We start from the raw sequence: 27,319 nt of genomic DNA, 5'->3' as shown, positions 1-27,319 counted from the left end.
TATTCAGCTATGTAGCCAGAACAGTGTAATGTAAAACTACAGAGATTCTGGTGAGATTTCATAGTGCATTAATCAGACTACAGGTGGAGAACTCTGTACAATGTCGTGATTAAAAGGGAGAGGCACAAATTGTGACAGTATAGAGAACTGCTATGAGAATGATCCTAATTGTAAAGGGGATTATCTATAAGAAGAGATTAGAAAAGCTTGAACTCCACAGTCTTAAGAGAAGATTAAAGGAAGACCTCACGGAGGCAAAGCATTAAAAGGTGTATATACATCATGTCAAATCAAGCAGTAGAGGACACAAAATTCACATTAGTGAAAGATACTTTTAAAACAGATCTAAGGAAAAAGTTATTTATTCAAACAATGATAAACACTCTACCGACTATGACGCCATCATTTTTACCACACTGAAGGAAGTAATTTAACTCATTCACCTCCACAATCTCTCAGAAAGAGTGATCCAATTGAACTCATCTCCCAGCTCTTCCAAAATTTTCTACATCAAATATTTATCCATTTGTCTTTTTAAAACACAGCTTCATGTTTACAAATTAAAACTGGCTTTGCTTAATTAGCCGATGTCTTTGTAAATGACAATTAATTTTATGCTATGTTACAGGAGCTTGAGAATTGCCCACCATTAGTGTTTTCAGCTGAATGAAGGCTCAACATGGGCATTTCTACAGTCCCTGACCTGCTATTGCTACTGAAGGATATTTGATTATGGTCATAATCTCTACTACTTTCTCTGACTTCCCACAGCATTCCAAGATTCAGGGTACATTTTCCACCTCTAAGTTTCACTTTATATGTCCTCACTACTTTCCTTATTTGATTTTGTTTTAATTAACTGCTTCAATTCCTTTTATTCCGCTAAAGGGACTATTAATTCCCTAAAGATTCAGACAATTTGGTAACAGAATTAATATTAACAAAATGTCACAAATTGCTCCACAGTAGTCCAAGTTGACAAAATGGCCAAAAGAAGAGATTTTAGGAGAGTTTTTTTTTTAAATTCTTTGATTGGTGTGAACATCACTGACCAGGCCAACCATTATGGCTCCCATCCTTAATTGCCCTTGGAAACATGGTTGTAAGCTGCCTTCTTAAACCACTGCAGGCCATGTGGTGTAGGTACCAACACTGCTGTTAAGGAGGGATTTTAACCCAATGATAGTGAACGAACAGTGATATAATTCCAAGTTGGAATGGTGTGTGGCTTGGAGGGGGACTTGCAGGTGACCATGTTCCCATGTATCTGCTGCCCTTACCCTACTAGGTGGGGAGGTCAGAGGTTTGGAAGCTGCTGTCCAGCAAGCTTTGGCAAATTGCTGCAATGTATCTTGTAGATGATGCACACTGCTGTCACTATGTGGGAGCATAGTGGGAGGGAGTGAATGTTTAAGTTAGTGAATGGGGTGCTAACAGGGGTGCTTTAGCCTGGATGGTGTCAAGCTCGAGAGTGGTTGCAGCTGCAAGTGGGAAGTATTCCATCACATTCCTGATTTGCGCCCTGTAGATGGTGGACAGCTTTTGGGGAGACAGGAGCTGAATTACCTGTCACAGAATTCCTAACCTCTGAACTGCTCTGCAGCCATAGTATTTATATGGTTAGACCAGTTCAATTTCTGGTCAATGATAATCCCAAGGATATTAATAGTGGGGGAATCACTGTTGGTAATGCTGCTGAATAACAAAGGGCGATGGCTAAATTCTCTTCTGTTGGAGATGGCCATTGCCTGGCACTTGTGTGGCATTACTTGCCATTTATAAAACCAAACATGAATATTGTCCAGGTCTTGCTGCATATGGACCATATCAATATCTGAAGAATCGTGAATGGTGCTGAACATTGTGCAATCGTCAGCAAACATCCATACTTCTAACTTTATGATAGAGGGAAGGTCAATGATGAAGCAGCTGAAGGTCGTTGAGCCAAGGATATGGTCACAATTTTGATCAAAATGGGTTTTTAAGAAGGGCTTTAAAAGGAGGAGCGCAGGATGAAAAACCAAGATTTTGGGGACAGAATTCCAGACTGAAAGCAGAGCCAATTGTGGAGAAAAGGGTGGGAGGAGAAAAGGGGTGACAAGAAGTCAGAGAAGTTTAAAGTTTATTTTGCTGAAGTTTATTTGTTAGTGTCGCCAGTAGGCGTACATTAACACTGAAATGAAGTTACTGTGAAAATCTCCTGGAAAAGGAGTTCAGGCTCAGGCACAATTATTGTATGGCTGGTTAGGGTTAGAAAAATTAGATGAGCGATGCTATGGAGAGGTCTTAACTCAAGCATGAAAATTTTAATATTGGAGAAGCATAGGAGATAGGATGAGTAGATCATAAGGCCTGTGGAACCTGGTCCACCATTCAATATGATCATAGCTGATCTTCAACTTCAACTCAACTTTCCAGCCTGCTCCTCAAAAATCTGTCTATCTCAGCCTTAAACTTCATCAACCGTGGAACATCCACAACCCTCAGGGACAGCTAATTTCTGAAATTATTAATCATTTGGGTACAGAAATTTCTCCTCATCTCAGTCCTAAATGAGTGTCCCCTTATCCTGAAATTGTACCCTATGTTCAAGATTCCCTAGCTAGGGGTAACCACCTCTCAGTATCAACACCTTCAAGCCTATTCAGGATCTTGTCAGTTTCAATGGGATCACTTTCATTTTTCTAAATTCCAGAGAATATAGACCTAACTTACTTAACCTCTTATCATTGGACAACCCCCTTATCTTGAGGATCAATCTAGTGGACCATTGCTATACTGCCTCCAATATAAATACTTAAATATGGAAACCAAAACTGCACACATTACTCCAGGTGTGGTCTCACCAAAGCCCTACACAAATGTAGCAAGATTTCTTAGTTTTTATAATACAATTCCTTTGCAACTTGCCATCTGCCTTCAAAATTATTTGCTGTACCTGCATACATTTCTGTATTCCTTGCATGAGTACACCCAAGTCTCTTTAAACATCAACTTTTACAAGTTTCAATACTTTTGAAAAATATTCTGCTTTTCCATTCTTATTGCCAAAATTAATAACCCTACCGTTTCTCCAAATGCTATGTCATCTGCCACTCTGTTGCCCACTCACTTGACCTGTTTATACCTCTTTGTAGTCTCTTTTGTCCTCCTCTCAGCTGACATTCTCATCCAACTTTGCATCATCAGCTAATTTAGATACATTAATCTCCATCTCTTCATCTCAGTCATTTACAGAGATTGTAAATAGCTGATGCCCCAAGCACAGATTCTTATTTCACTCCAGCAGTTACAACCTGCAAACTGGAAAATGTCGTGTTTATCCCAGTCTTTGTTTCCTGTCCATTAACTAATCCTCCAGCCACGTGAATATATTACCTCCAACTTCATGAGCGCGTGTGCTAATTTTTTTCTGCAATCTTAATGAATGTCTTTTGAAAATCCATGGTGGTTTCTGCCTAATCATGTTACGATTTTCCAAAGGGATTATTAAGATTTACTTAATAATAGATTCCAGCATTTCCCCAAAGATTGATGTCAAGATAAAGGCTTCTGGTTCAATTTACTCTCTTCCTCCTTTCCTGAATAACAGCACTACATTTGCTAACTTCCAATCTACTTGAACCATTCTAGAATTGAAGGAACTGGGGACTAGGAGCCCATGAATACTAGCAAGGACATGGGTAATGCGAGACTAAGAATTGGTGCCAAGTAGGATATTGGCAGCAGAGATTTTTTTAAAAAATGATCTTGTGTATGTAGAGCATGAAGAATGAGATAGGAGAGTATTAGAATCAAGTCTCAGGGCAACAAAGACATGAATGAGCGTTTCAATGGAAAAAGGACTGAGATAGAGGATGAGACAAGTGATGTTACAAGAGATAGAAGTAAGTGGTCATTCTGATGGGAAACCATAGAGCTGGAAGCTCCACATGGTGCCAAATACAATACCAAGACATTAGACAGCCTGATTTAGAATGAAACAATGGATCGAAATGGAAATGGTATAGTTTTGCGGTGGGAGGAGATAATAGTTTCAACCTTCCCCACATTTAGAGTAAAGTGTTGCGCATTCAAGACTGGATATGGGATAGCCAGTCTGACAAGACAAGAAATAGCTTTGGAGTCATGAGACACTGTGTCGAATTAGATCTAGGAATTGTAAGGAGATACACTAATCTGTATCTGTGGCTCATGGTGGCTGAGGGTAGCATGCTAATGAAGGAGGCAAGAAGAATGACAGGTTCTTGGGGACTCTGTCCAGTTAGCAAAGCCACTTTTGGATATACTCCCGCTAAGTTAGATAGCTAAAAATGGAACCGAGAAATGAAAGGCAGACCAGCTCCCACACCACAACAAACCCAACTTTTCTGTTCCTCTATCTTAGGCTTTTTTGTATTATATCTATGTAAGTGGTTCTAAAATGAACCATGACTTCTGGTTGATTCCCTTCCTTGTCCGATATCTTTTGTGCCTTTTATTCCTGGCAGCATGGACACAATGTGCCATTCTCACTTTCAGTTGCAATGACAAAACCACTTGTCTACTCTTCTGAGTACAGAATCCTCTATTTTGCCAATGTTCTGCACTTGACCACTCCTTCGCTTTCTTAGATAACCACAAATTTCACAGTACCCCAGCATTATTTGTAATTATCCTTCTCGAGATCCTGCTGCAAATGTCACAGATACTTGGTACCTGTTCCAACTCAGAGATTATTACACTACTTCTCTTCCTGCTGCTCTTCCTTTTCCCAATGAATAGTCACCTACTTCTCTTCCTCTCTAAGTGCTCTATCTGTGGGATGACTATTTACTGGAATAAACATTCCAGGAACTTTTCCAAACCCTCATTTGTGATGAGTGCTCCCAGCTGCTGCTCAAGCTGAAGAAATAATCAGAGACAAGTAGTCATCTTGAATCACAAAGTATCCAAGACTTCTTACATCACATAGATAGGATGTATCACAGCTTTCAGTTGTGCCAAATCTTGAGCTAAACTAATTACTACTAAAAGGTTAATAAAAATGTTAGCAACTTATTGAAGTTTGATTTTAAATCAAATGAACCTAAAAGCTGAACAGTTCAGGTTAAACTCCACACTTTATCGTCTCTTTTACTCTACTGATATTTTATTTCTCAAAATTAAACTGGGCATTATAAGGAATGAGCTTTTATATAGCACCTTTCACACTCTCAGAGCTTCCAAATAAACTACGTTTGAAGTGTAGTGTGATGACCTCTGTTGGGAAAAGCTGTATGGTGTTCCTTCAAGACTAAAGTGGGGTGGGAAGTATCCTGAAAGAGGATTACTTGCTTTCCTAATTAGGGTATTGTAACAATCCTAGACCAGACCCCCAAGTTTTTGGTAAACTCCGATTATGGACCAAGAAAGTTTTGTTCAAAGTTTGAGTGTCAAGACATTTAACATAATAATGATTTGTGGGTTTTGAACAAACAAAAATAAACTTTACTATACTTGGTCAGAAAGATAAAACAATTTACAAAATCTACCATATACTCTAACATTCGAGGTTAATATGGCAGTTCATATGGGTTAACAGGCAACCATAATTGAATACGCCACACTATATAATGAATAACAAATGTGACCAAGACAGAAGGAGGAGGATTTAAGCACAGGTTTTTCAGACCAAATACACACTGCAACACTGTAGAGTAATTAATAGCTGTACTAATAAGCACAGAAACAGATTCATTTTGCAGTTTCATTTTGTGACATTTTCTCAAAGCTAGATGTGCATTTTTGAAGCATCTAAAATCTATAACCATTGCCAATGTGTTAAAAGCTATTTTTGAACTTTGTTTCTATGGCTATCGACATGGAGAAAAACAAGTTAACCATCCAAATGGTGAATCTGAAAGCAGTTAATTTAATACTTAAACATAAATATTACCAGAACGTAATAGAAAATTGAAAATTTACTAAAATAAAAATGCATTTACAATAGATAATGATACAACTTAGTATATCATTGAAATACAAAAAAATTACATCTGTCTCCGAAAGCATTTTTTGCATTCAAATGCTAGATACTCGAGCGAATACATTTGAGGATCTGTAAATGAATAGTAAGGATGTTTGTAGCAATGAACCTCACTCAAAACATGTAATACTGCTTAAAATATGCAGAACAATTTGAGTGTAACTTAACCCGAGGTAGCACACAGGTAGTGCTGCTTAGTTTTACTTTGGAACACGCAGTCAGAAAAATTAATTCCCATGAAAACACATTTCTCTCTACTGTATTTCCAGCACTACAGCTAATGAACAAAATATTTAGTAACAGCTACTGCAAACAGGAGTGAAAATTTACCCCAGAAGCTACGCCAATGCCAAAAAGATCAAATAGATTAACATTCTAATAAACTGATGCTTCTTAACTCCAAATCCCTCAAAATGTATTGAATGGGCTGAAGGAAGGTCAGGTTTGTGCACACTCAACTGTGATAATAAACAGTACAACAGACTTACCTTACATGTTTCACCAGTCTCCAATGATGCAGCAGGTCTATCTTTATCATAGGAAGGCTCAGTATGGATGTTCAACATTTCTGTTCGGATGTAAAAAAGGGTAAGTATTTCATAAAAGCAACAAATCACAGAAACTGAATGATTGAAGTTGCAGAGTAAATAAGGCCTCTTATTTTAAAATTGCATGTAAATACCTGATTTTTCACTAATCTTTGGACATCAATAGAAAGCTTCAGCAGTTTTGAATGGACAGAAAACATTTTCAGGTAATAATGAATACTGCATGTTGTAATTATTCTCATGCTACCAATACATTGTGCTGTGTTCACAGATCAGCTCAAAGCACAGACATAAAGCTTTTGTCAACTAATAATAGGACAGGTTTCGAGTAACAAGATTACTGCTACAAAATCCATTAAAGCTGTAAACTTTATATCTGCTATTTTGTTCACTTTTAACAATTGTGGGAGTATAAAAGGACATCAACAACAGCTGGTAGAGATCACTTTTTCAAGCTCCCTGTAATTAGTTAAAGAGAGTGATAACAGCTGGTCGAGATCACAGCATTCAGTTCCCTTTAATTATTTTTTTAAAAAGCAATAACCATTACAGCCCCCACAAGAAAAATGAGGTGGATTGCAGGTTTCGTTAAGTGCTACTTATGAACTGATTCACTGACAATATTTCCCGTTTGTTTTTATCTCAAGTAAGTCCATTTTTATTCTTTTCTCTGCAGTGCACTCTCAGTAACAGCTTTACATGTTTTACACTGGCACAAAACTAGTTTCCAAATGGTACTGAAATATGAGAAGACTAATAGCATTTCGACAGTGCAACTGGTAAGAAAGTTTTGGAAAATACTAGGTAGATTTTCTTCTCACATGCACTGCAAGAATGTTACACCCAAGAAAACACACCTGCATACATTTTGGACATGGGAGGTCTCCCTGATCTGCTCCCTTGCTGAGTTTTACAACTAAAAGTAAGCAGTAAATTTAACTGCATCTGCAACTGTGCTTCAAGTCTCCAACACTGAAAACTTCTGGTCACTGATGGATATCAGTAGCCAGAAAGCCCCCTACTGCCTTTAGAATGGGTGCTTGAAATTAAATTTCCAATCTTCCTTTACGATCGTTGGTCTGTCCTCAGGGTCTGTCAGAGCCTCGAGTCAGTGTAACTCCAAGGCAAAACAAAAGTACCATTTTTTGTGTGGGCTGCAAATGAGGAGGAGGTAGGTGCAAGTGTGGGAATAACCCTTTCATCTCATTCAAAAAATCCTTCGCCTGCATCTATTGGAGGCACAGGTCCTGGTGTGTCATGTGGAGTTTGAAACAAATGCTGTGGGACAAAACAGGGAACATGGTGTGATTTTGCTATCTTTCCTCTGACCTTTGCGCAGGGATTCCAAAGTGCACTCTTATTAGTCAGCAATTGGGAATATTTATATGATTATTTTGAGAACTCATGAAACAATGTCTAACTCATCAATCTTGAATTTTATAAAGTGAAGAATCATTCCAAAACCTGTTTACCTTTTTTCCCTTTATTCTTACATGGTGTGTGGGCATCGTTAGCAAGACTAGTATTTGCTGCCTATCCCAAACTGCCCTTGAACTGAGTGACTTTCTGGACCATTTCAGAGGGCAATTATGAGTCAACCACATTGCTGTGATTTGTCATCACGCGTAGACAAGGTAAGAATGACAGATTTCCTTAATTCCAGGTTTATTAATTGAGTTCAAATGCCACCAGCTGTTGTGGAGGGGGGAACCAATGTCCCCCTTATCCTGCGTCTCTGAATTACTGGTCCAGTGACATTATCAACAAGCCACCATCTCCCTGACAACATAGTGAGATTAAATGGAAAATTGGTCAGATGAAATGGAAGAGAAATTAGTAAATAGAACAATTGATCATTTAAAAAATTAGAAAAAGAGATGGACAGCTGCAAAAGGTGGAAGTAAAAGGTTAAGAGAAGTACTTGCAAAAAAAGGCAATAAAAAGGCTTCTTTTAGATGGCAAAGGAAGCGAAGGTAGAAATACTGAAGGCTTTGACTATAATTTTCTAAAACTCTATGGAAAGTTAATCATGCTGAATGGTACATAGATATTCTCAAGTGCTTTAGGGTGAGAGACTACAGGTCAATGTTTTTTGCACAGATTGCATACTATGAAATTCTGTATATTGGACATCTCTGTTCAAACCTGTCTCAGATGAGAGTGAGGTAAAATATTTGTCGAAAAATTATTCAACTAATTTATATGAAAACATCTTGTGTGATTAAGGGACACTTACAACAATGATTTATGTTTATATAGTGCCTTAAATGCAGTAAAACATTCCACTGCATTTCACAAGAGCATAATAAAAGATTAGATGCCAGACTACATATAAGGGCAGATGGCCAAAAATGCGGTCAGAGATAGATGAGGCAGTGAGGTTTAGGGAGATTTCCAGAGCTTAGGACCAAGATAGATGAAGACATAACCACCAATAATGGAGGAATTAAAAATCAAGGATCCTCAATAGGCCAGAATAAAACGAACACTGCTAACTTGGAAGGTTGTGGGACTGGAGGAGATCACAGAGTTAGAAAGGGCAAGGCCATGAAAGAATTTAAAAACAAGGATAAGAATTTTTAAAATTAAAACATTATTTGACCAAGAGCCAAAATAAGTCAATGAGCACAGGGATGATAGATGAAGATAGTTCACTGTGAGATAGGGCGTTGGTAACAGAGTTTTGGATAATCTCAAATTGATGACTAATAGAAAGTGGGAAATTAGCCAGGAGTGCACTGGAATCGTGAAAGTTTCAGATAACAAAAGCAAGAATTAAGTTTCAACAGATGAACTAAGGCCAGACATTTGGAGGTGGAAATGGGTGGTCTTATGGATGTGTGGTCAGAAACTCATCTAGCTATCAAAGCTGACATTAAGATTGCAAACCAGTGATGAGAAATGTAGGCTAGCAAGTGGGCCACATGAGTGGCCCTGCTTAATTTCCTCAGTGGGCCCTGCAAGACTGTTCAGTAACCATGCCTCCATGAATAATATTAAATACATTGAATGTAATATTTCATAAAATGCTATAGAAAAAGCTTAATCATTTATATATTATTAGAACTATCAACTTCAAATGGTAAAAACAAAATAAATGTGTACATTATGGAAGCAAAGGTAGCACTCAGCTCTCGTGGTCAATGTTGTGTGCAATCAGCATGAACCTCGCTACACATACCCTTGCTTCACATGCGTATCAGATCCGTCATACTGGTAGGAAAAAACTACACAGGCGGACATCAGTGGAATCTGGCAACCCTGCACGTGGGCAATGGTCAACAAAATGTCTCACGGGCAACAATTCCAATGATCAGCATGTGACCCCGGGCCACAGGTTGCCCACTACTGTCGAAAACTGTCTGATTTTGTTTCTTCAGATTGTTGCTAGGAAGAGGGAAGGAGTCAGTGGCTCGGAAATGGAGTTTGAGGCAGGGACTGAAGTCACAGGCAGTCTTCCCATTAGTTAACTGGAGAAAATTTCACTCATTCAGAACCAGATAACTGGCTAGATTGTGATTTACAATCTTCAACTACAACTTTGAATTGTGAATTAATGTTATTTATTCGAAGTTCAACTGATATCCCCTTACAAAGTAAGGGAAGAAAAAAATCTACAGATGTCACATTTATTACTCCAAGTTTTTATTATTCAGAAGTTCCATGTTACTGAAACGTTGACATTATTTATATAATCTTAATTCTATTTCATAAATCAATCTTCCTTAAGCAAATGTCAAGCTTGGTCAAAAGCTCTGATCATTATTTTGCTTCAGACAAAGTAAATACTGTTACTACTTTTGCAAGTGATGGAAAAGTTTTCCTTACATTTTTGTTTCTGAACACAAACTTTGTTGACCAAATTAAATATGAAACCAATTTTCTGCACTTCCTTTGTCGTGTGTGTGTTTGTTTGTCCCTCCCCTTATTTTCTTCCCATTTTAAATACATTGCAATTCTGATGGAGAGTTGCACGTGAAACATTACACATTCTATACTGCTATAAAAGTTACAAACTGGCATTTTCTGATTTTGTTTCAGTTTAACAGTTATTTAAAAATGTTATATTGCTGCTCAGTGATTTCTCCAATCCTGTTGCATACAGGATTCCCCCCTATCCCGTGCACAACAGAAACCCTACAGGCACAGGTTATTCAGCCCATCGACTCTCCGAAAGAGAGCATCTTACCCATTCCCACCCCTCCACCTGTCTCCATAACTCAACACATTTACTACGGCTAATCCACCTAACCTACACATCTTTGGACTGTGGGAGGAAACCGGAGCACACAGAGGAAACCCACACCAACACAGGGAGAACATGCAAACTCCACACAGACAGTCACCCAAGACTGGAATTGAACTAGTCAACTGTGAGGCAGCAGTGCTTACCACTGTGCCACCCTGCCATCCATCCCCAGTCTTCAGGGCATCGGTCCCTAGCACTTTCCCCCTCCCCCCACCATGCATGAAATGAATCCCTGCTATGGTGTCACCTGCAGAACCTCCCCCTATAGACCCCCAGCCCCTATAGGCCCCACCACTAGCAGTGTCAGATTGCACAGGCAGGGGGACAGGGGGCAGTGCCAAGACCCTGACCAGCCTGGGGCTACACTGGCCTCCGAGCACCTGGTATGGTCACCATTCTTGGAGACCAGTACTAATTCCTACTGGTGCTATGTCGGTGAGTGGGAACAGAAAGATATGGTGTTAAAACAATTTTGAAATTTAAATATGGTCATCAGGTTCATGCTCTCGCTGGGCATGGAGCTGATGGTACCACTGGCAAGGGAGGTGGGAAGGTCTCATTCTGAGATCTTCCCAGCACATATGCTATTATGGCCCTTTCACATGACTTTCCAGCCAGAACAAAATTTGGGCCTGTGTTGAATGGGACCAGAAAATCACTCCTTTCTTCTCACTTCAACAAAAGCTAAAAACAATGTACTGTATTTAATGAGGTGTAAGCGAGGTTTTAAATAATTCACCAAGTTCCTAATTACTGGAAAAACTTCACTCGCCCTAAAGAAAATAATTTGATATTATTGAATGACAAGTGTCTCCATTTTATAATAAATTTCACATATTTATAAAGCGATCAAAAATAAGTAAGTTCATGATATTTTATTTCTAATTTAAGCCCATCTGTATATCCCATGATATATTTCCCTATCCACAAAATTTAAAGTTTAAAAGTACAGGGATTAGGTGGTGTTTACTTCCTTATTTATTGACTATAAAAACACTTTGATGGGATCATGTGTTTATTCTGCTTGATGATGCACATGTTGCTGGATACTGCAGATCCCTTAATATGCCACTAGAAATCAAAAATAAAAGATAAAAAGGAAAATCCATAGATTCTGAGGTCAGCATCAAGTTGATCACTACTTTGCCACTGACCATAAGATACAGCTATCAAAGCATAGTTTCAAAACCAGTTTTTTTAAGGTCAGAAGCATGAGAGAGTAGTATAAACTGTTTTCATCATAAAATGATGACTGTAAGATACATTCTTGTAACAATGTAATTAATTATCATCATGCTGTCCTGTACAGAACTGATGAGCAATCAAAGGAAAGCAAAATTCAGCCCTCTTATGGTTGATGAAATAAGATAGGTCTATTTACTGTTTTCAAATATTGTACTAAATTTTAAGGAGCTTCATTTAGAAATTAAATTGTTTCTCAGGTCATGCTGGTTAATAGTGTGAATATTGGACTGAACATGAACAGGTAAAAACTGCACCCTGCATTTAATACAGCAGCGGTTTAGCATAAGCCCAGAATCTTACAATGGCCCGTATACTAGATATTTAATTACATCCCTAAAGAAATAGACTCTGCCTGAAATAATTTTTTTTTCTCCTGTTTCCTGACTATCACTCCTGCAAATCACAACTTACTAGCAGCTACAGTTTAAACACAGCAAGCACCAATGATGAATAAAGCAATTTCAACACCAGGAAATAGCATAAATGCAGTGCAGTTAATTTACATACCACTAATCCATGCTGTGTTTATGGTAAAAAAAATCACTTCCTTGCCATTCCTTGCTGCGTTACCTGAAAATGGCACCGCTCTGCATCTCATCACGAATATCTCTATAGAATAATCCCTCAAGGATTAGTCAGAACTTTTGAGAAAAGCAGCAGATGTCAAACTGCTAACATTAGTTTTCTTCAATCACCTTCAGGTGAAAAATGAGATTGTGCTGGCATCTGTCAGTTGACTTTGGTGGCTCAAAGCTCACCATATACCTAATCCCACCAGATCCAAAATAATCAGCTAAACATGCTGCTCACCATGAACCACTGATCCCCAGCGAGAAAGTTAAGCACTAAAAGGAGCTTGCATTCACCTCCAGCAATTCTATCAGCAGCCCTGCAATGCAGGCCTGACCAGAACTGCGAACTTTCAAATGAATTCATGTCCATCTAACAGTAAATAGGGTGTTTAGTGAGTTTCTGTAGCTGGAGCTGAGAGAGGAAGACATGTGTCTGGCTGTTGCTAATGTAGCTTTGTAAAACGTTGAGGCCCCTGCACTGATACCTGCAGCACACCACTCATCACATCCTGCCAACCCATTTATGACCAACTCTGTTTCCTGTTAGCTATGATGTGGAGATGCCAGCGTTGGACTGGGGTAAACACATTAAGAAGTCTCACAACATCAGGTTAAAGTCCAACAGGTTTATTTGGTAGCAAAAGCCACAAGCTTTCGGAGCGCTGCTCCTTTGTCAGGTAAATGGCAGTTCTGTGCATAACCAGGGCATATAAGGTCACTTCAGTTTGTGTCTTCATATGCCCTGTTTGATGATGGTAATGCCACTAAATGCATAGGGAAGATGATTAGATTGCTGGAGATGGTCTCCTTCTGCACTGTAGGATTCTATGATCCTATGTGGTGTTTGGAGGTCAATCTTCTCCATCTTGGGACATCATGACATGAGTTTCTTATGGGAGTGTCCTAGGTTCAGCCACCTTCACTGTTTCTTCAATGACCTTCCGTCCATCATAATGTCAGAAGTGGGAGTATTTGCTGATAATTGCATAGTGTTCACGTCCATTTACAAATCCTCAAAAATTAAAAAGTCCATGCTGCAAGGCCTGGACAACATTCAGGCATGGTCTAATGGGTAGCTAATAATATTCGCATCACACTAGTGCCAAGCACGACTGTCTCCAACAATCTAATCATCTTCCCTATGCATTTAGTGGCATTATCATCATCAAATTCCCCATTATCAGCATTGTGAGCTTTTTAAAAAGGAAAAGCAATAATCATGGATGATTTTAATCCTCGTATAGACAGGAAAATTCAGATAGTGTAGATGAGGAATTCAGAGAATATTTTTGAGATAATTTCTAAGAACAGCACATTCTGGAGCCGGCCAGAAGGCGGGCTGTACTAGATCTGGTATTGTGCAATGAGATGGGATTAATTGATAACCTCATAGTGAAAGTACCCCAATGTAGCAATGCTCATAATATGTTTGAATTTTATATTCACTTTGAGGTAGAGAAGAGTGCATCCAAGTATTTAAAGGCAATTATGAGATCATGAAAGCAGAGCTGACTAAAGTGAACTGGCAAACATGCTTGAGGGATAGGTCAATACATGTTTAGTGGCAGACTTTTAAAGAAATATTTCAGAACATACAGAATAAACACATTACAATGAGAAAGAGGAAGCCATGGGGAGGACCCATCATCTGTGTTTAACTAAGAAAATTAAAGACAGTATTAAACTTAAAGGAAAAGCATATATTTGTGCAAAGATAAGTGGCAGCTCAGATGATTGGGAAGAATATCAAGAACATCAAAGTACGACAAAAAGATTGATAAGGAGGGGAACATGAGTATGAGAGAAAGGTGGCCAGTAATATAAAGTCAGGCAGGAAGAGTTTCTACAGATATTTAAATAAGAAAACAGTTATCCAAGTGAGCATTGAGTCTACACCAATCACAATCCCACCCCAGGCCCTATCCCCATAACCCCACATATTTACCCCACTAATCCCCCTGACACTAAGGGCAATTTAGCATGGAGAATCAACCTAACCTGTACATCTTTGGACTTTGGGAGGAAACCACAGCATCCGGAGGAAACCCACGCAGACATGGGAGAACATGCAAACACCACACAGTTACCTGAGACCAGAATTGAACTCCAGTCCCTGACGCTGAGAGTCAGCAGTGCTAACTACTGTACACAGTGCTGCCCCTAACCACAACCATCAGGTATAATTCTGGCTGCAGGAGAAGTTTTTTCCCTGATCCTCATTGATGTTAAATTTACTTTGGTTCCCTCTTGCCTCATGTGTTTAATTGTTGCCTTGACGCCAAGAGCAATCACTCTTCCTTACCTCAGACTGATGTAGAACAGAAACAGCCCATTTGATCCATCAACATTATGCAGATGTTTTTCGGCATGTGTTTCACCTAATCTAATCTCACTTTCCTGTTTGTTGCTTGCCCCTTTCATATTCCTCTTTTGAAGTAAACATATAATTCTTTTTTAAATATTTAAACAAATGTTACTTCAATACTGTGATAGTGATTTCAAAGAACTAATCATCATCCTATGTAAAATTATTTCTACCTTCCCATTTGTATTCCACTGTGCAAGCATTCATTCATACTTAGATCAGAAAAACAAACAAAATACTCAAAACATTTTTCAGAAGAAAATAAGTCTGGTTTTAGTCATTCAATTTCCTACAGTGCAAAAAAAATTGCTCGAGATTGTAGGCAGCACTAGAGGCCAAAATTTCAGGACTTAGTTTGGATGTTTCCAAACTATAGCACAGATTAGCACTGTCAGAACATCATAAAAAAAATTCTAAAAACTGAATCAAATAGAAGGCTAAGTCCATGGAAGGTAAGTGAATAATAACTTAAGAGTATAATTTTCACCTAATTTGCCTGGTGGTAATATACAGGATAGAATTTGCTGTCTGTCACACGCCATCCAATAACCCATAGAAACAAAATCAGGTGGGGTGCAATTAATGTAGCTGATTCAAACCCATCAGTTTTCCACTAGGCAGTTTAAGTTAAAATATCATAGTACTTAGATCCATCAAGGCAATAATAAAATTGTTATTATGTTTAAGATTGTAAGTAGTGACAATGGCCCCTACCTTGATGACTGGAAACAGATCCACTGTCGCTTAATGCATCTATTGTTCCTACCCGTCGAAGGGGCAAAGTGGATATATGTCCATCTACTGGCTGGCCATATGTTCGTACGGTGAGAGAAAGTGAAGGCGCAGACAGGATAGCCTTCAGGTCAGCAACAACCAAATCTTTAGCTTTCATTTTATTAATCTCCAAAACTTCGTCACCTGCTTTTAGGCCTAAATGCAGAAGCAAAAAGATAATCTGTTAAAAATTTACAAAGTTTTTAAATTTACAAACTTAAAGGCAAAATTGTTATTTTTAAATTATTCTCTCAAGATGCATTTCGGCAGCCATAAATGCAAATAACCAGTTCAGGAGATCTTTGGGAGAAAATCTGAGTGAGGCAGATATGACAGCAGCCTTGGGTGGATCACTCACTGATTTCGCTTTACATGAAAAAAAAATCCACCTCTCAATATTTCGACTGACAGCATCATAACTCTTCTATGTCACTCTGGCATCAGAAACCCAATCCATAGAAAATTATGACAAATATTTAGTTCTTTTTTATTACTCATCTTGAACACTCGAGTATAGGATAGAACTATATAAGTGGTTCAAAAAGAGGTTTTTGATTTGAGTTGGGGAACAACAAAGGATCAGCCCACATAATATCAAGAATTGGCCAAAGATACTGGATACTACAAAGGCTATGGGTTCAAACAACATTTGCGCAATAGTACGGAAGATTGTGCTCCAATACTAGCTGTGCCCCACTGAAGCTGTTTCAGTAATATTACAAGACTGGCATCTACCAGACAATGTGGAAAATTGCCCAGGTATGACCTGTACACAAGAAACAGGACAAATCCAACCCAATAAACGACTGCTCCATCAGTCTACTCTCTTCATTACCAAGGTGATAGAAGGCAGGGCGGAGGGTCATCAAAAGTGCTACTGAGTAGCAATTACTCAGAAATATCCTGCTCACTGATGCTCAGTTTGCGTTCCACCAGGATCAATAAGCTCCTGGCCTCTTTATATCCCTGGTTCAAACATGTTCAAAAGAGGTGAGAGTAAGAGTGATTTACCTGCGCATCAAGACAGCATTTAACTGAAGGAGCATTAAGGAGCCCCAGCACAACTGGAGTTGATGAGAATCAGGGGAAAAACTCTCCATGTATCAAGCACAAAGGAAGATGGTTGTGTTTGTTGGGAGTTAATCATCTCAGCTCCATGACACAACTGCAGAGTTCCTCAGGGCAATGCCTGGTTGGAAAGGGGGCCCTTGTGGGAGGCACATTAACCTCCTTTCTGTCCAAAGCCTGAGCAGGGACTTTCCAGGCTTCCCGCCATCATCTCAACATCTCCTGCCAGCCTCAAAATTGAGGCAGATGAGGAAGTGGCCCTCAAGGCCTCAACTGGGACAAGGTAAGACAGACTGCCCTAAACTTTACCTGCCCTATGTAAAATTATGGATAGGTCAGGAAGAGCAGGAGAGTAGCTGAAAGGCCACCAGGGGAACTTTGCAGGCACCCTGCCTGCAAACACACCGGCATGGGACTGTAAAATTCAGCCCCTTGTGCCTTATTCTTTTTCAGATACCTCTGAAGCACAACCTTCTTAGTTAATACAGAACAGCAATGTCACAGTGATTATGAAGTCTCATACTGCACGTAATTTAGAGTAGTCTCTTAGCCAAGGGGTTTATGGGACAGCTTACGTCATATTAAATTAATGCTTAATAAGTGATAACTGAATGGTGCTGCCATCCACTGTCTTCCCTGGGAGCTGCAGTAATAGAGATCTCAATTTACTTTCCAGTTTATTCACAAACAGATTTCACAACTGTTCCTTGCCCTGAACTATATAAGGCTAGAGAGGCCATGAGCAATCCCCCTTCAGTTGTTGGCCATATGATTGTGTCTGGTGAACAAAAGAAACTAATTCAGCCATGGCTCGTGTTCATCCACCTATTGTGTTTCTCAATGCCACATCTGATTTGTTATACATCTGCTGCAAAATATCCACAACAGAACACAGAGATTTACAGTCACAGGTTGACAAAAATCTTTCACTAAACTGTTCTATTCCCCAAATATCATGAAAAATGGAACAAATGCCTCCAACCCAATGGCACCTTGGAACCAAAATGAATTATGAGATAGTTCCAAACAAAGAAAAGAAAGATGTTGAGGGAGAACAGGGCAAGAATTCAAATAAGTCAATCCTTCAAGGAATTAAAGCAAGATATCCATGGTCTTCTTCAGACCGTGCACAGCAGTGTTGGAGCAGAATTGGGGAAGAACTAGAGACATCAACCACCAGGGACTGCATCATGTTTGGGTTCACAAGTGTGCTAAGGGAGCTTGTCCCCATTTAAATGCTACAAAATGTAAAGTTATTTGCAAGGTTGGTGCCGCACACCTTCATGATCCTTGGCATTTCATGCAAAGGGGGCAGACCTACTACTGCACCAAATACTTCATTGTGCATATCCATCAGTTTTCTTCTGTAGCTTGCTCTATCAAAGTGCTCATCAACATCTTCTGCAGGAGGACTTGCAACTTCAGCCCACCCCTCTGCTAAAGTGGCACCCCTTTTCCACAAGCCTGGCTGCAGGTCATTGGTACCTCAGATCACACCACGTGCAGATCCTGTCTCTTAGTTATCTTCTCTAAACTTTGCACAGCATCAGTATCGGAACTGTTGGCTGAGAGTGAGAAATAGTGTGATGGTGTTTCTTTATTATTTCTGTGGTCTTGTTCTTTCACTTATTACTGTTCCATTACTACCTGGCTTAGTTGCAGTTCTTGGGTATCTGAAAGAAGAAATGCACATGGGTAAGGCTGTAGTAGAGGAGTGGGGGTCCGATGGAGAAATAAGAGGCGTATTTTTCACCACCTGCAACTTCTAAATCAGAAAAGATGGTGGAACGTGTTGCAAGTGCTTTGTGAGGAGGATCAAGAATGAAGACACTATCATCTTCTATCATTTAAGGCTCATTGCCGACCACAGCCTCAGCAGTAGCTGTGACACTGACGATCAGCACCATCTCCTCCATCGGGTTAAGAATATGCAGCAGCACATAAGCCTCTGATAAGTGCTTATCGATTCCTTTGTTCTACCCAGTCCAATAAAAGAGAAGGAAATGTACCACTGATGTGCAATTTCCATGGGCGACTTGGCTTTCATGGTTGTACAGTATGCAAGCTATGAAATGTGGGTGTGAGTTTTGCAGCAAAGCGTGTACAGTAAAGCTATGTATTCAGGTTGATAGAGAATGTTGGTAAGTGATGGGAGGGTGGGGACGTTGTGGTGTATTGAGCAATTGCTGAGGTTAATAATGTAGTTGAAGTGATGTGGCATTTGAAGATAAACTTCTGAACCTCACCAGTGTGGGATCATTGAACATTTTGCAGTACTGAATCTATGTCCTCACGGCTTGCTTCCGGGCATTCACCACCAGTTATCTATCCCAACTACCTCTTGGCCCCAGTGGATAGAGCCAATATCTCCTTCTCTACAGCTCATCGATCAGGGGCTTCAGTGCAGTGGAAAATCTTAGGGACCCCACATCCACATGTTGTTTCATTATCATGCCTTCTTCTATGCCAGAATGAGTTCCACAATGACATTTAGCACATGCTCCAGCCACAACGCACCACCACTTTTAAATTGTGCTAACACCTAAATGAATATGGTGCACTCCCAATTTTGGGCCATCTGCTGAAGAATGCTGCCTGCATCATATAAATTAGCAAATAGCACAAAGTTGATCTGCTGCCTTGAACAGAAGGAACAGACACAGATGAATCCTGTGTCGTGATTCCTAATCCTTTTCCAAGGCAACCAATTGTTGCCACCATAACCCTTTCCTTTTCTAGTTTTGATAAAAGATCATTGACCTGAAACAAGAACTCTGTTTTTCTCAACACAGAGGTTGCTCTACCAAATATTTCCAGTACTTCTGTTATTTATCACAGCTTGGGGTTTTCGCTCCATGTTGTTCTCCAGAACCAAATTGTGTCTGTTGTCATTTTCTATGGTTTCTGAAAATCTTCCAAAGTCATGTGTGATGAATATGGACAATGCCCCAGAAATGAATTCCCATTTATTATTAGCCAGCATGCTGAAACTGTCCATTCAAGCAATGGATTGGAATTCATTAATTAAAGACCTGAAAAGTTTGTTGTAATCACAAGGTCGTTGCTCTCCAGCCTCTGCATGAAAGAATGGCCTGAATTCTTGCAATTTTCACGATGGAACAAGATTCCACTACACGCTAAGCTGAACACAAATTTCAATGACTATTAAGTAGAATATCACAATGGGGTACTACAGCCAGTACTCTAAAGATAGCAGGCAACAGCATTACAGAACAAAAAGGCTCCATTCAGTATTTGGCCTCAGGCAGTTTACAGAAGCAGTGGGGGTCGTGCATGTTTCACTGTCTGCACTGTGCTCGACTGACATTCATTTTGATCCATATGATCTACTTCTAGGGAATAATCGGTTTTTGAAAGTTTAGAATTGTGTACCGCCAAAAGATTGGGAATGAAATCAGTATTTGCTGTAATTTGGAGCTGCAGAACTGTAGTCTCTTGCAGCTGGATTGATGTTTCCAATTGTTTTTTGAACAGGAAAACTACATTTGTTGTGGAACCCTAAAGTATATGATTAAGCAGTAAAAAGATTTAGGAAAATGTATAAAAAGAATTAAAACTAATAATGAGACAGAGCATGCCCACTGAAGATAACATCACAATCTAACAACAAGACTTTCATTTATAAGAGCAGCATTATTCAATAATGAAAATGAATCTGACAAATGATCGTTTCAGCTTTGGAACTTAACCTTCAAAATAGCCCAGTTTCAACTGGCACAATGATTATTCTTCAAATCGTCATTCTAAGGGATTATTTGTTTTCCTAAGCTCTCTGCTGCCCATCAATACAGTTTAAACTTCCCTCTGAGTCCACTATACATCCTCATTAGGTGCACAATTTCCTATCATGACCAATCTCATCTTCCCCCTGCCTCTGAATTACCTTTTCCTTATTTGAGCACCTCAGCTTCTCCCCACTTATCATACAATGACTTTGCCAGCAATCTACTCCCAATTCTACAACTTCCATGTCTAGATCTTTGCTCTTTACATACCATAAGAACATAAGAAATAGGAGCAGGAGTAGGCCATCTAGCCCTTCGAGCCTGCCCCGCCATTCAATAAGATCATGGCTGATCTGTCGTGGCTCAGTTCCACTTTCCCGCCCTCTCCCCATAACCTTTAATCCCCTCTCTTATCAAAAACCCATCAACCCGCGTCTTAAAAATATTTAGCGAGGCAGCCTCCACCACTTCAACAGGCAGAGAATTCCCACTTGGCCATTGTGCCAAATGCCCATCACATTACTGGTGACTTGACCCTAATCCATTTCTTTCCACTCCTTTTGCCCTCCTGTCCTCATAAATTATATCTAGCATTCCAATTCACTTTCACAATCATCCACAACATCTTGCATCGCCTTGATCCTGATCATTTATATAGTTCACTTCCTTGTTTCCACTTCCCAATTTACCTCCAGTCCTGTAAACAATGCTCTCTTCCTTTGAAAAAGCACCTACTCTTTCCATTCTTACATCAATTGGCAATTGGCTCTCCAATTCAAAATTTACCTTTGTCCTTCCACCCAACATAGCATCAGCGCTGCAGTAGTCATTGACTTTACTCTAAGACATCCGGAACACGTTAAGTAAGGCCAATCCAATATTCTTTTTTCATGAGAAACTTCCCCTTTTTAAAAATCCTTTCTCTGCCTTCACTTTCCCAACTGCTCTAGATTCACTCTAGTATTAAGTTTGAGGAGCCTTTCTACCAGCTACAAGGCACAAGTCAGGAATGTGATGGAATATTCTCCATTTAGCTGGATGAGAACAGCTTCAACAACACCCAAAGGGAATGACACTATGCAGGACAAACAGCTTGCTTGATTAGCTGCCATCTATCACGTTAAACATTCACTTCCTTCACTATTAGTGAACCATATCTCCATTATGTACCATCTACAAAATGCACTGCAGTAACTCATCAACATTTCATCAATGGTACTTTCCAACCCCATGCCTTTACTAGCTTAAAAGGACAAAAGTAGCTGATACATGGGAGGTGGGGTCATTGAAATCATTTGGCTTTGAAGTAGGCAAATGTAGTAATGAGCATTAACAGCTTTAAAATAATAGTTATTAGCCCTTTCTTAGCATGCTGGTGTGGGAAACTAACAATGACAAACTTAATGTAAGCAGAAGTGAGCTAAGAAGCACAAACTTCAGTCCTCAGTTAGTTAAATTACTTCTGCAACCAGTAGAGTGATGCTTATTAGAATTTATAGTATAAGCATGATAACCAAAAGGTATAAATATGTTACTCAGACTTGGTAGCTGTCAGATATTTTGGAGGAGCAGGGTTATGTCTCTCAAATATATTTGTTAATAAAGTCCCAGTTACTGTTGTAGTCAAAGATTGGAACTATTTGAGTGGTTGTAATTTTTGACAACAACACATGGGAACACCAAGATGTCCAATTCCATTCTAAGTCACCATTATTTCATTGTTGCGGTCTCAAAATTCTGGAACTTAACAGGACTGTGAAAGGTGCCCAACAGGTGGCTCAGAAGTGCCTTCAAGGGAAATTAGGAGGGTAAAAGAATGCTGATCTTGCCAGTACATCCCATGAACAAATAAAAAAGACTAATTGATTTATTCACCTACCCTACTAAGATTGTCTGCAATACTTAATGTGCCATCACTCTCCCTTCTTTGCACTGGAATTCACCAAAAATCCATCTTTGTCAAGCTATCCTTTGATAACCTTATACTCAGGTTGGTGAAGGACAAGTGGCAAAGATGATAACGTTGAAGTCTGTAGGGATCAAAGAGGTGAAATGCTATAGCACCAGTCTACTGGTGCTAACTTGACACAAGAATTAGAAATATCCCTGAATAGATAAGGCCAAGGTTCATCCAATATCTCGTCAAGGTTGTCAGCGTCAAATTCTATTGGCTCATACTCCTTTGAAATGCCTTAGGAAGTTTAACTATGTTAAAGATGCTGTTTAAATGAATGAAAGCAAATTACTGCAGATGCTGGAATCTGAACCAAAGAGAAAATGCTGGAAAATCTCAGCAGGTCTGGCAGCATCTGCAAGGAGGAAAAAGAGCTGACCCTTTGAGTGCAGATGACTCCCACCCACCCATCCCCCCAACCACCCTGCCAGAATGGTTCACTTCGGCAGGGTTTACAGTAACTCCCCACTAGCACTAGCGGCCTGACCCTGTTGGTGTGAAGGGGGAATCGGGGGTTCCCAGAGGGTCGGGCAGCGGGGTGGGGGGTGACCCCTGTGCATTGGTACCCTGGCAATGCCAGCCTATGCCTCTGACAGTACCCAATGGGAAAAGTGTCAATGCCCAAGGCACACCTTGACATTGCCCATCAGGCACGGGACAGTGCTAAGGGGTAGGCAGATGGGAGCAGGGCACCGCTGCCTCTGCATAGGGATCAGTGTGGGGTTGGGGAATCGGGGCAGGCCAATAGGGAGGAGTTCGGGGCTGGCCAGGAATGGTCAGGGGGCCAGCAACCAGGCCGTGGGGGAGGAAGGGGTGCGGAGAGCCAGCAGAGCTGGCCATAATTGAGGCCATCAGTGCAGGGCCTCTGCGCATCTCGACACTGTCATGATGTGGGTATGCTGGCGTTGGACTGGCATAAACACAGTAAAAAGTCTGACAACACCAGGTTTTAGTCCAACCTATTTATTTGATAATATACTCACAAGCTTTCGAGGGGACTGCCTCTTCGTCAGGTGAATTCACCTGACGAAGAGGCAGTCCCCTCGAAAGCTTGTGAGTATGTTATCAAATAAATAGGTTGGACTAAAACCTGGTGTTGTCAGACTTTTTACTGCATCTCGACACCAACAGATTGACGCATGCGCAGTAGTCTGTTCAGCATGCTGATTTCAGCCTCTCTAGCGGGGATAGGTCCCACCCCCTAGTTTTTAAATAACATTCATGATGTTGGCCTCTGCAGTGACAGAGTGTGGGAGATTCTTCTCTAAACTCCCACTGAAAAAAGCAGCGGGAATTACTCCAGTTTTCACGTGAATTCAACACTTTTTTCTGGGAAAATTCTGCCCAGAATATTCATGAAATTATTGAAATTTGCAAACAATGCATCTACCTATGCACACTCTTTGGCAGAAGGGGCAGCATGGACAAGTTGGGTCGAACAGCCTGTTTCCGTACTGTAAACCTCTATGACTCTGTGCCACAGGTAGGACTTGTTAAGTTGGGAAACATCAAACTGGGAATTCGATGATTAGTAGTCACTAAATTCAGAGGAGATAGGAAAGATGTTCAATTTTGTTCATAAGAGTGGCTTTCTTCCTATTTTTTCCACTATATAACGCCTCTGCCACATGTTGGACTGCAATGATTAAAACCATAATGATAACCAGAATAAAAGTACTGATATGAACTTAAGACAGGAATCAAATTAAGAATACAAGAATTTAACATATTTGAAAAATAACACTAAATTTTCTTTAGAAGTATCAGATTAAAAACTTGGCTTTGTATAAGCATCTGCAGTTGAGTCCAAGAAGCAATAACCATAAACTTAGATTGGTTTATCAGTAAACTGCATTTCTCCAAATCTTTCCCAAATATATAAAGGAAGAATCCTAAGCAAATAATGTTCAGTTACAATGCTGTGCTAAATAAAAAGAAACTGCAAATGATCTTTGCAACAGATAGGCAAAGAGAAAACACTTCAAAGTTAATACTGTGCACTTGAAGAGAACCAGATTACCTTTAGATGAAGCCAGACCACCTTCTTTTACATCAGTGATAATCATCTGTTGATGTGATCCCTCTTCTTCAACTAATGACACACAAAATCCTAAACAGAAAAAGAGATACAGATAATATAAATAAAGTTAAACCCTGCTGAAAAACGAACGAAAACTTTAATAAACATAGAAACACGGTAGTGTACTGGTTATCTTACTGGTCTATTATTCCAGAGGCCTGGACTAATTAATCAACTACAGACTTGCTTCAGTGGGAAGGTTTGTATGGCCTATTTTTCACGTTGCACATATTGGTAAAAGCACATTGCCATGCCTATCTGCACTGTTTGCTTGTAGCTGAGTTAAAGTTAATCATAGAATTCCTACCATGCAGAGAAAGGCCATCCAGCCTATTGAGTTCACACCGACATTTCGAAGGAGCATCCCACCCAGGCCTTCATCTCTGCCTTATCCCCATAACCCCACACATCCACCATGGTCAATCTACCTAAACCACCCAACTTCGGACTGTGGGAGGAAACCACAGTACCCAGTGGAAACCCACGGAGACACAGGGAGAACATGCAAAATTCACAGACAGAATCAAGACAGGCTGGAATCAAACTTGGGTCCCTGGTGCTGTGATACCTCAGTGCTAACCACTGTGCCAACATGCTACGCAATCGACTCTACAAATTGTAATCCTTACGTAACTGAACTCATATATGCATCTAATTTTTTGAACTCTTCTTTTGAGTGGAGGAGCGGAGACAGTGTGGAGCAGGCTTGGAGATCTCACTCACAATGATTGTCATACTACTTTTCCACTCAGGCAATAATGGAAAATGCGAATGTGAATGAGATATTGGGTCTTTCCTGCTCCGCAAGTCTGAAAACTAGGGTTTTAAATCTAAATAAAGAAAACTATGTAGGTAAGAGGGATGAGTTGATGAAACTATATTGGGAAACGCCATTGAAAAATATGTTAATAGACAAGCAACGGCTAGCATCGAAAGATACAATTCACAGAAAAAGTGGTACAATCGTGACTAACAGAAGGAGCAAAAGATAGTATTAGGTCAAGGAAAGAGGCTTATATTGTTGTCAAAAAAGTAGGCCTGAGGATTGACTGAAGTTAAGATTTCATGAAAAGAGGGTCAAGAACTTGATAAGGGAAAGAGACAAGAAGGACAGATTTTAAACATTCCTATAAGTATGTAAACAGGAAGAGATTAGTGAAAGAAAATGAGTGCCAAAAAAGAGGCAGGGACAGGTGAAATTATAATGGGAAATAAGGGGATGGCAGAAATAATGGACAAATCTTCTTCACAGTGAAATGTACGAAAACCATTCCAAAACAACACAGAAACAAGACTTCAGCGAGAATGAGGAATTTAAAGAAGTCAGTATAAGTACTGAAGAAACTTTTGAGACTAAGTGATGATAAATCCCCTGCATCTGACAACATGGATCTTAAGGTTTTACTAGAGGTAGCTGCAGAAATAGTAGTTGCATTGGCTTTGATTTGACAGAATTCCTTACAGATTGGAACAATTTCCAAGATAGCAAATATAACCCTGCTTTTTAAGACAGGAGAAAAAGACATATCAGCAGACTATAAATCAGTTAGCCCAACATCAGGAGCAGGCAGAATGCTAGAATCTATTAGGCATGTGGTAACAATGTACTTAGAAAATCATAACATGATTAAGCAGAGACAACAGGTGTTTTTTTGAGATGCAACTAATTGAATGGATAAAGGGCAATGAATAGGCTAGTGGACATACTGTATTTGTACTTTCACAAAGCATCTGATAAGGTGCCACACACAAAGTTAGATCACATGGGACTGGGGGTAATACATTAATATGGACTGAGGAGTTACTAGACAGAAAGTAGCGAGTAGGCATAAACAGGGCATTTTCAGGTTGGTGGGATGTAACTAGCAATGTGTTACAAGGATGTGTACGCTCAGCTATTCCACAATTTATATTGTTTTAGATGAGGGAACCTAATGTAATGCATCCAAGTTTGGTACAATGTTAGGTGATAAAATAAGCAGAAAATGATACAAAGAGGTTTCAGAAAGATTTAAACACATTGTGTGAGTGGGTGAGAGCATGTAATGAAACGTGGCGTTATCCAATTTGGTGAGGAGCCTGGGAAATAGGACAGTAAGAAATACCTTCATCTCCACTTCCAGCAACTCTCCACTTTGAGTTTCTGAACAAAATCAATGTCGTAAAAACCTTTCTATAACAACTGAAACAGCAATTATGTGGATTTGATAATAATGTCAAATTGTCTATAAACACAAAGATGTTTTGTTCAAAATGACATTCACCACAGATGTTGTGTTCTGCCTGTTATACTGACAAAGAAATGAATCTATGTCAATCTTATTGCATGGGAAATCTCGTGTCCACACAAGTGAAAACAAAGCTTCTTGGTGAAGGATAATTGCTCAGTGACGTATCTATTTGATAATAGCATTAATGGAAGTTGGTGTACAAAGGTCGATCTTTGAGTCCAGACAGCAAATTAAATATCATTCAGAAAGCAGCTCCACACATCAGAAGGTACTCAGACTGTGTAATGATACAACTGAAGTCGTGATTGAGGTGTTTTTTAATGAGGTACTGGCAGACATCCAAATAATGGGAGCTTACCTTGACACTTGGGAGACTACACTAATTATACCTGTGGGTGAATCATACATGATTCCAGCACATGACTAAACAAGGAAATCACAGCAAGCTTCCTCAACAGAAATTAATTCTGAGTTTGCCAG

General features: G+C 39.7%; 1 protein-coding gene across 8 annotated transcripts in view; it reads right to left on the bottom strand.

Moving 5' to 3' along the window:
- LOC145353309 (rho guanine nucleotide exchange factor TIAM1-like) overlaps positions 1 to 27,319 on the bottom strand; it is a 324,742-nt gene that overhangs the window by 86,547 nt on the left and 210,876 nt on the right. For all 8 annotated transcript variants that reach the window (XM_080203944.1, XM_080203943.1, XM_080203950.1 and 5 more), the window contains 3 exons: positions 24,549 to 24,638; positions 15,701 to 15,916; positions 6,496 to 6,575 (listed from right to left, as the gene is read on the bottom strand). In XM_080203944.1, the coding sequence (XP_080060070.1) occupies positions 6,496 to 6,575; positions 15,701 to 15,916; positions 24,549 to 24,638 (386 nt within the window). The remainder of the gene's footprint in view (positions 1 to 6,495; positions 6,576 to 15,700; positions 15,917 to 24,548; positions 24,639 to 27,319) is intronic.

Source organism: Carcharhinus amblyrhynchos, chromosome 15, assembly GCF_965287045.1.
Source record: "Carcharhinus amblyrhynchos chromosome 15, sCarAmb.v2.hapA, whole genome shotgun sequence".
NCBI lineage: Eukaryota > Metazoa > Chordata > Chondrichthyes > Carcharhiniformes > Carcharhinidae > Carcharhinus > Carcharhinus amblyrhynchos.
The sequence above is the reverse complement of the archived record's forward strand: the minus strand, read 5'-3'. Positions and strand labels throughout refer to the sequence as shown.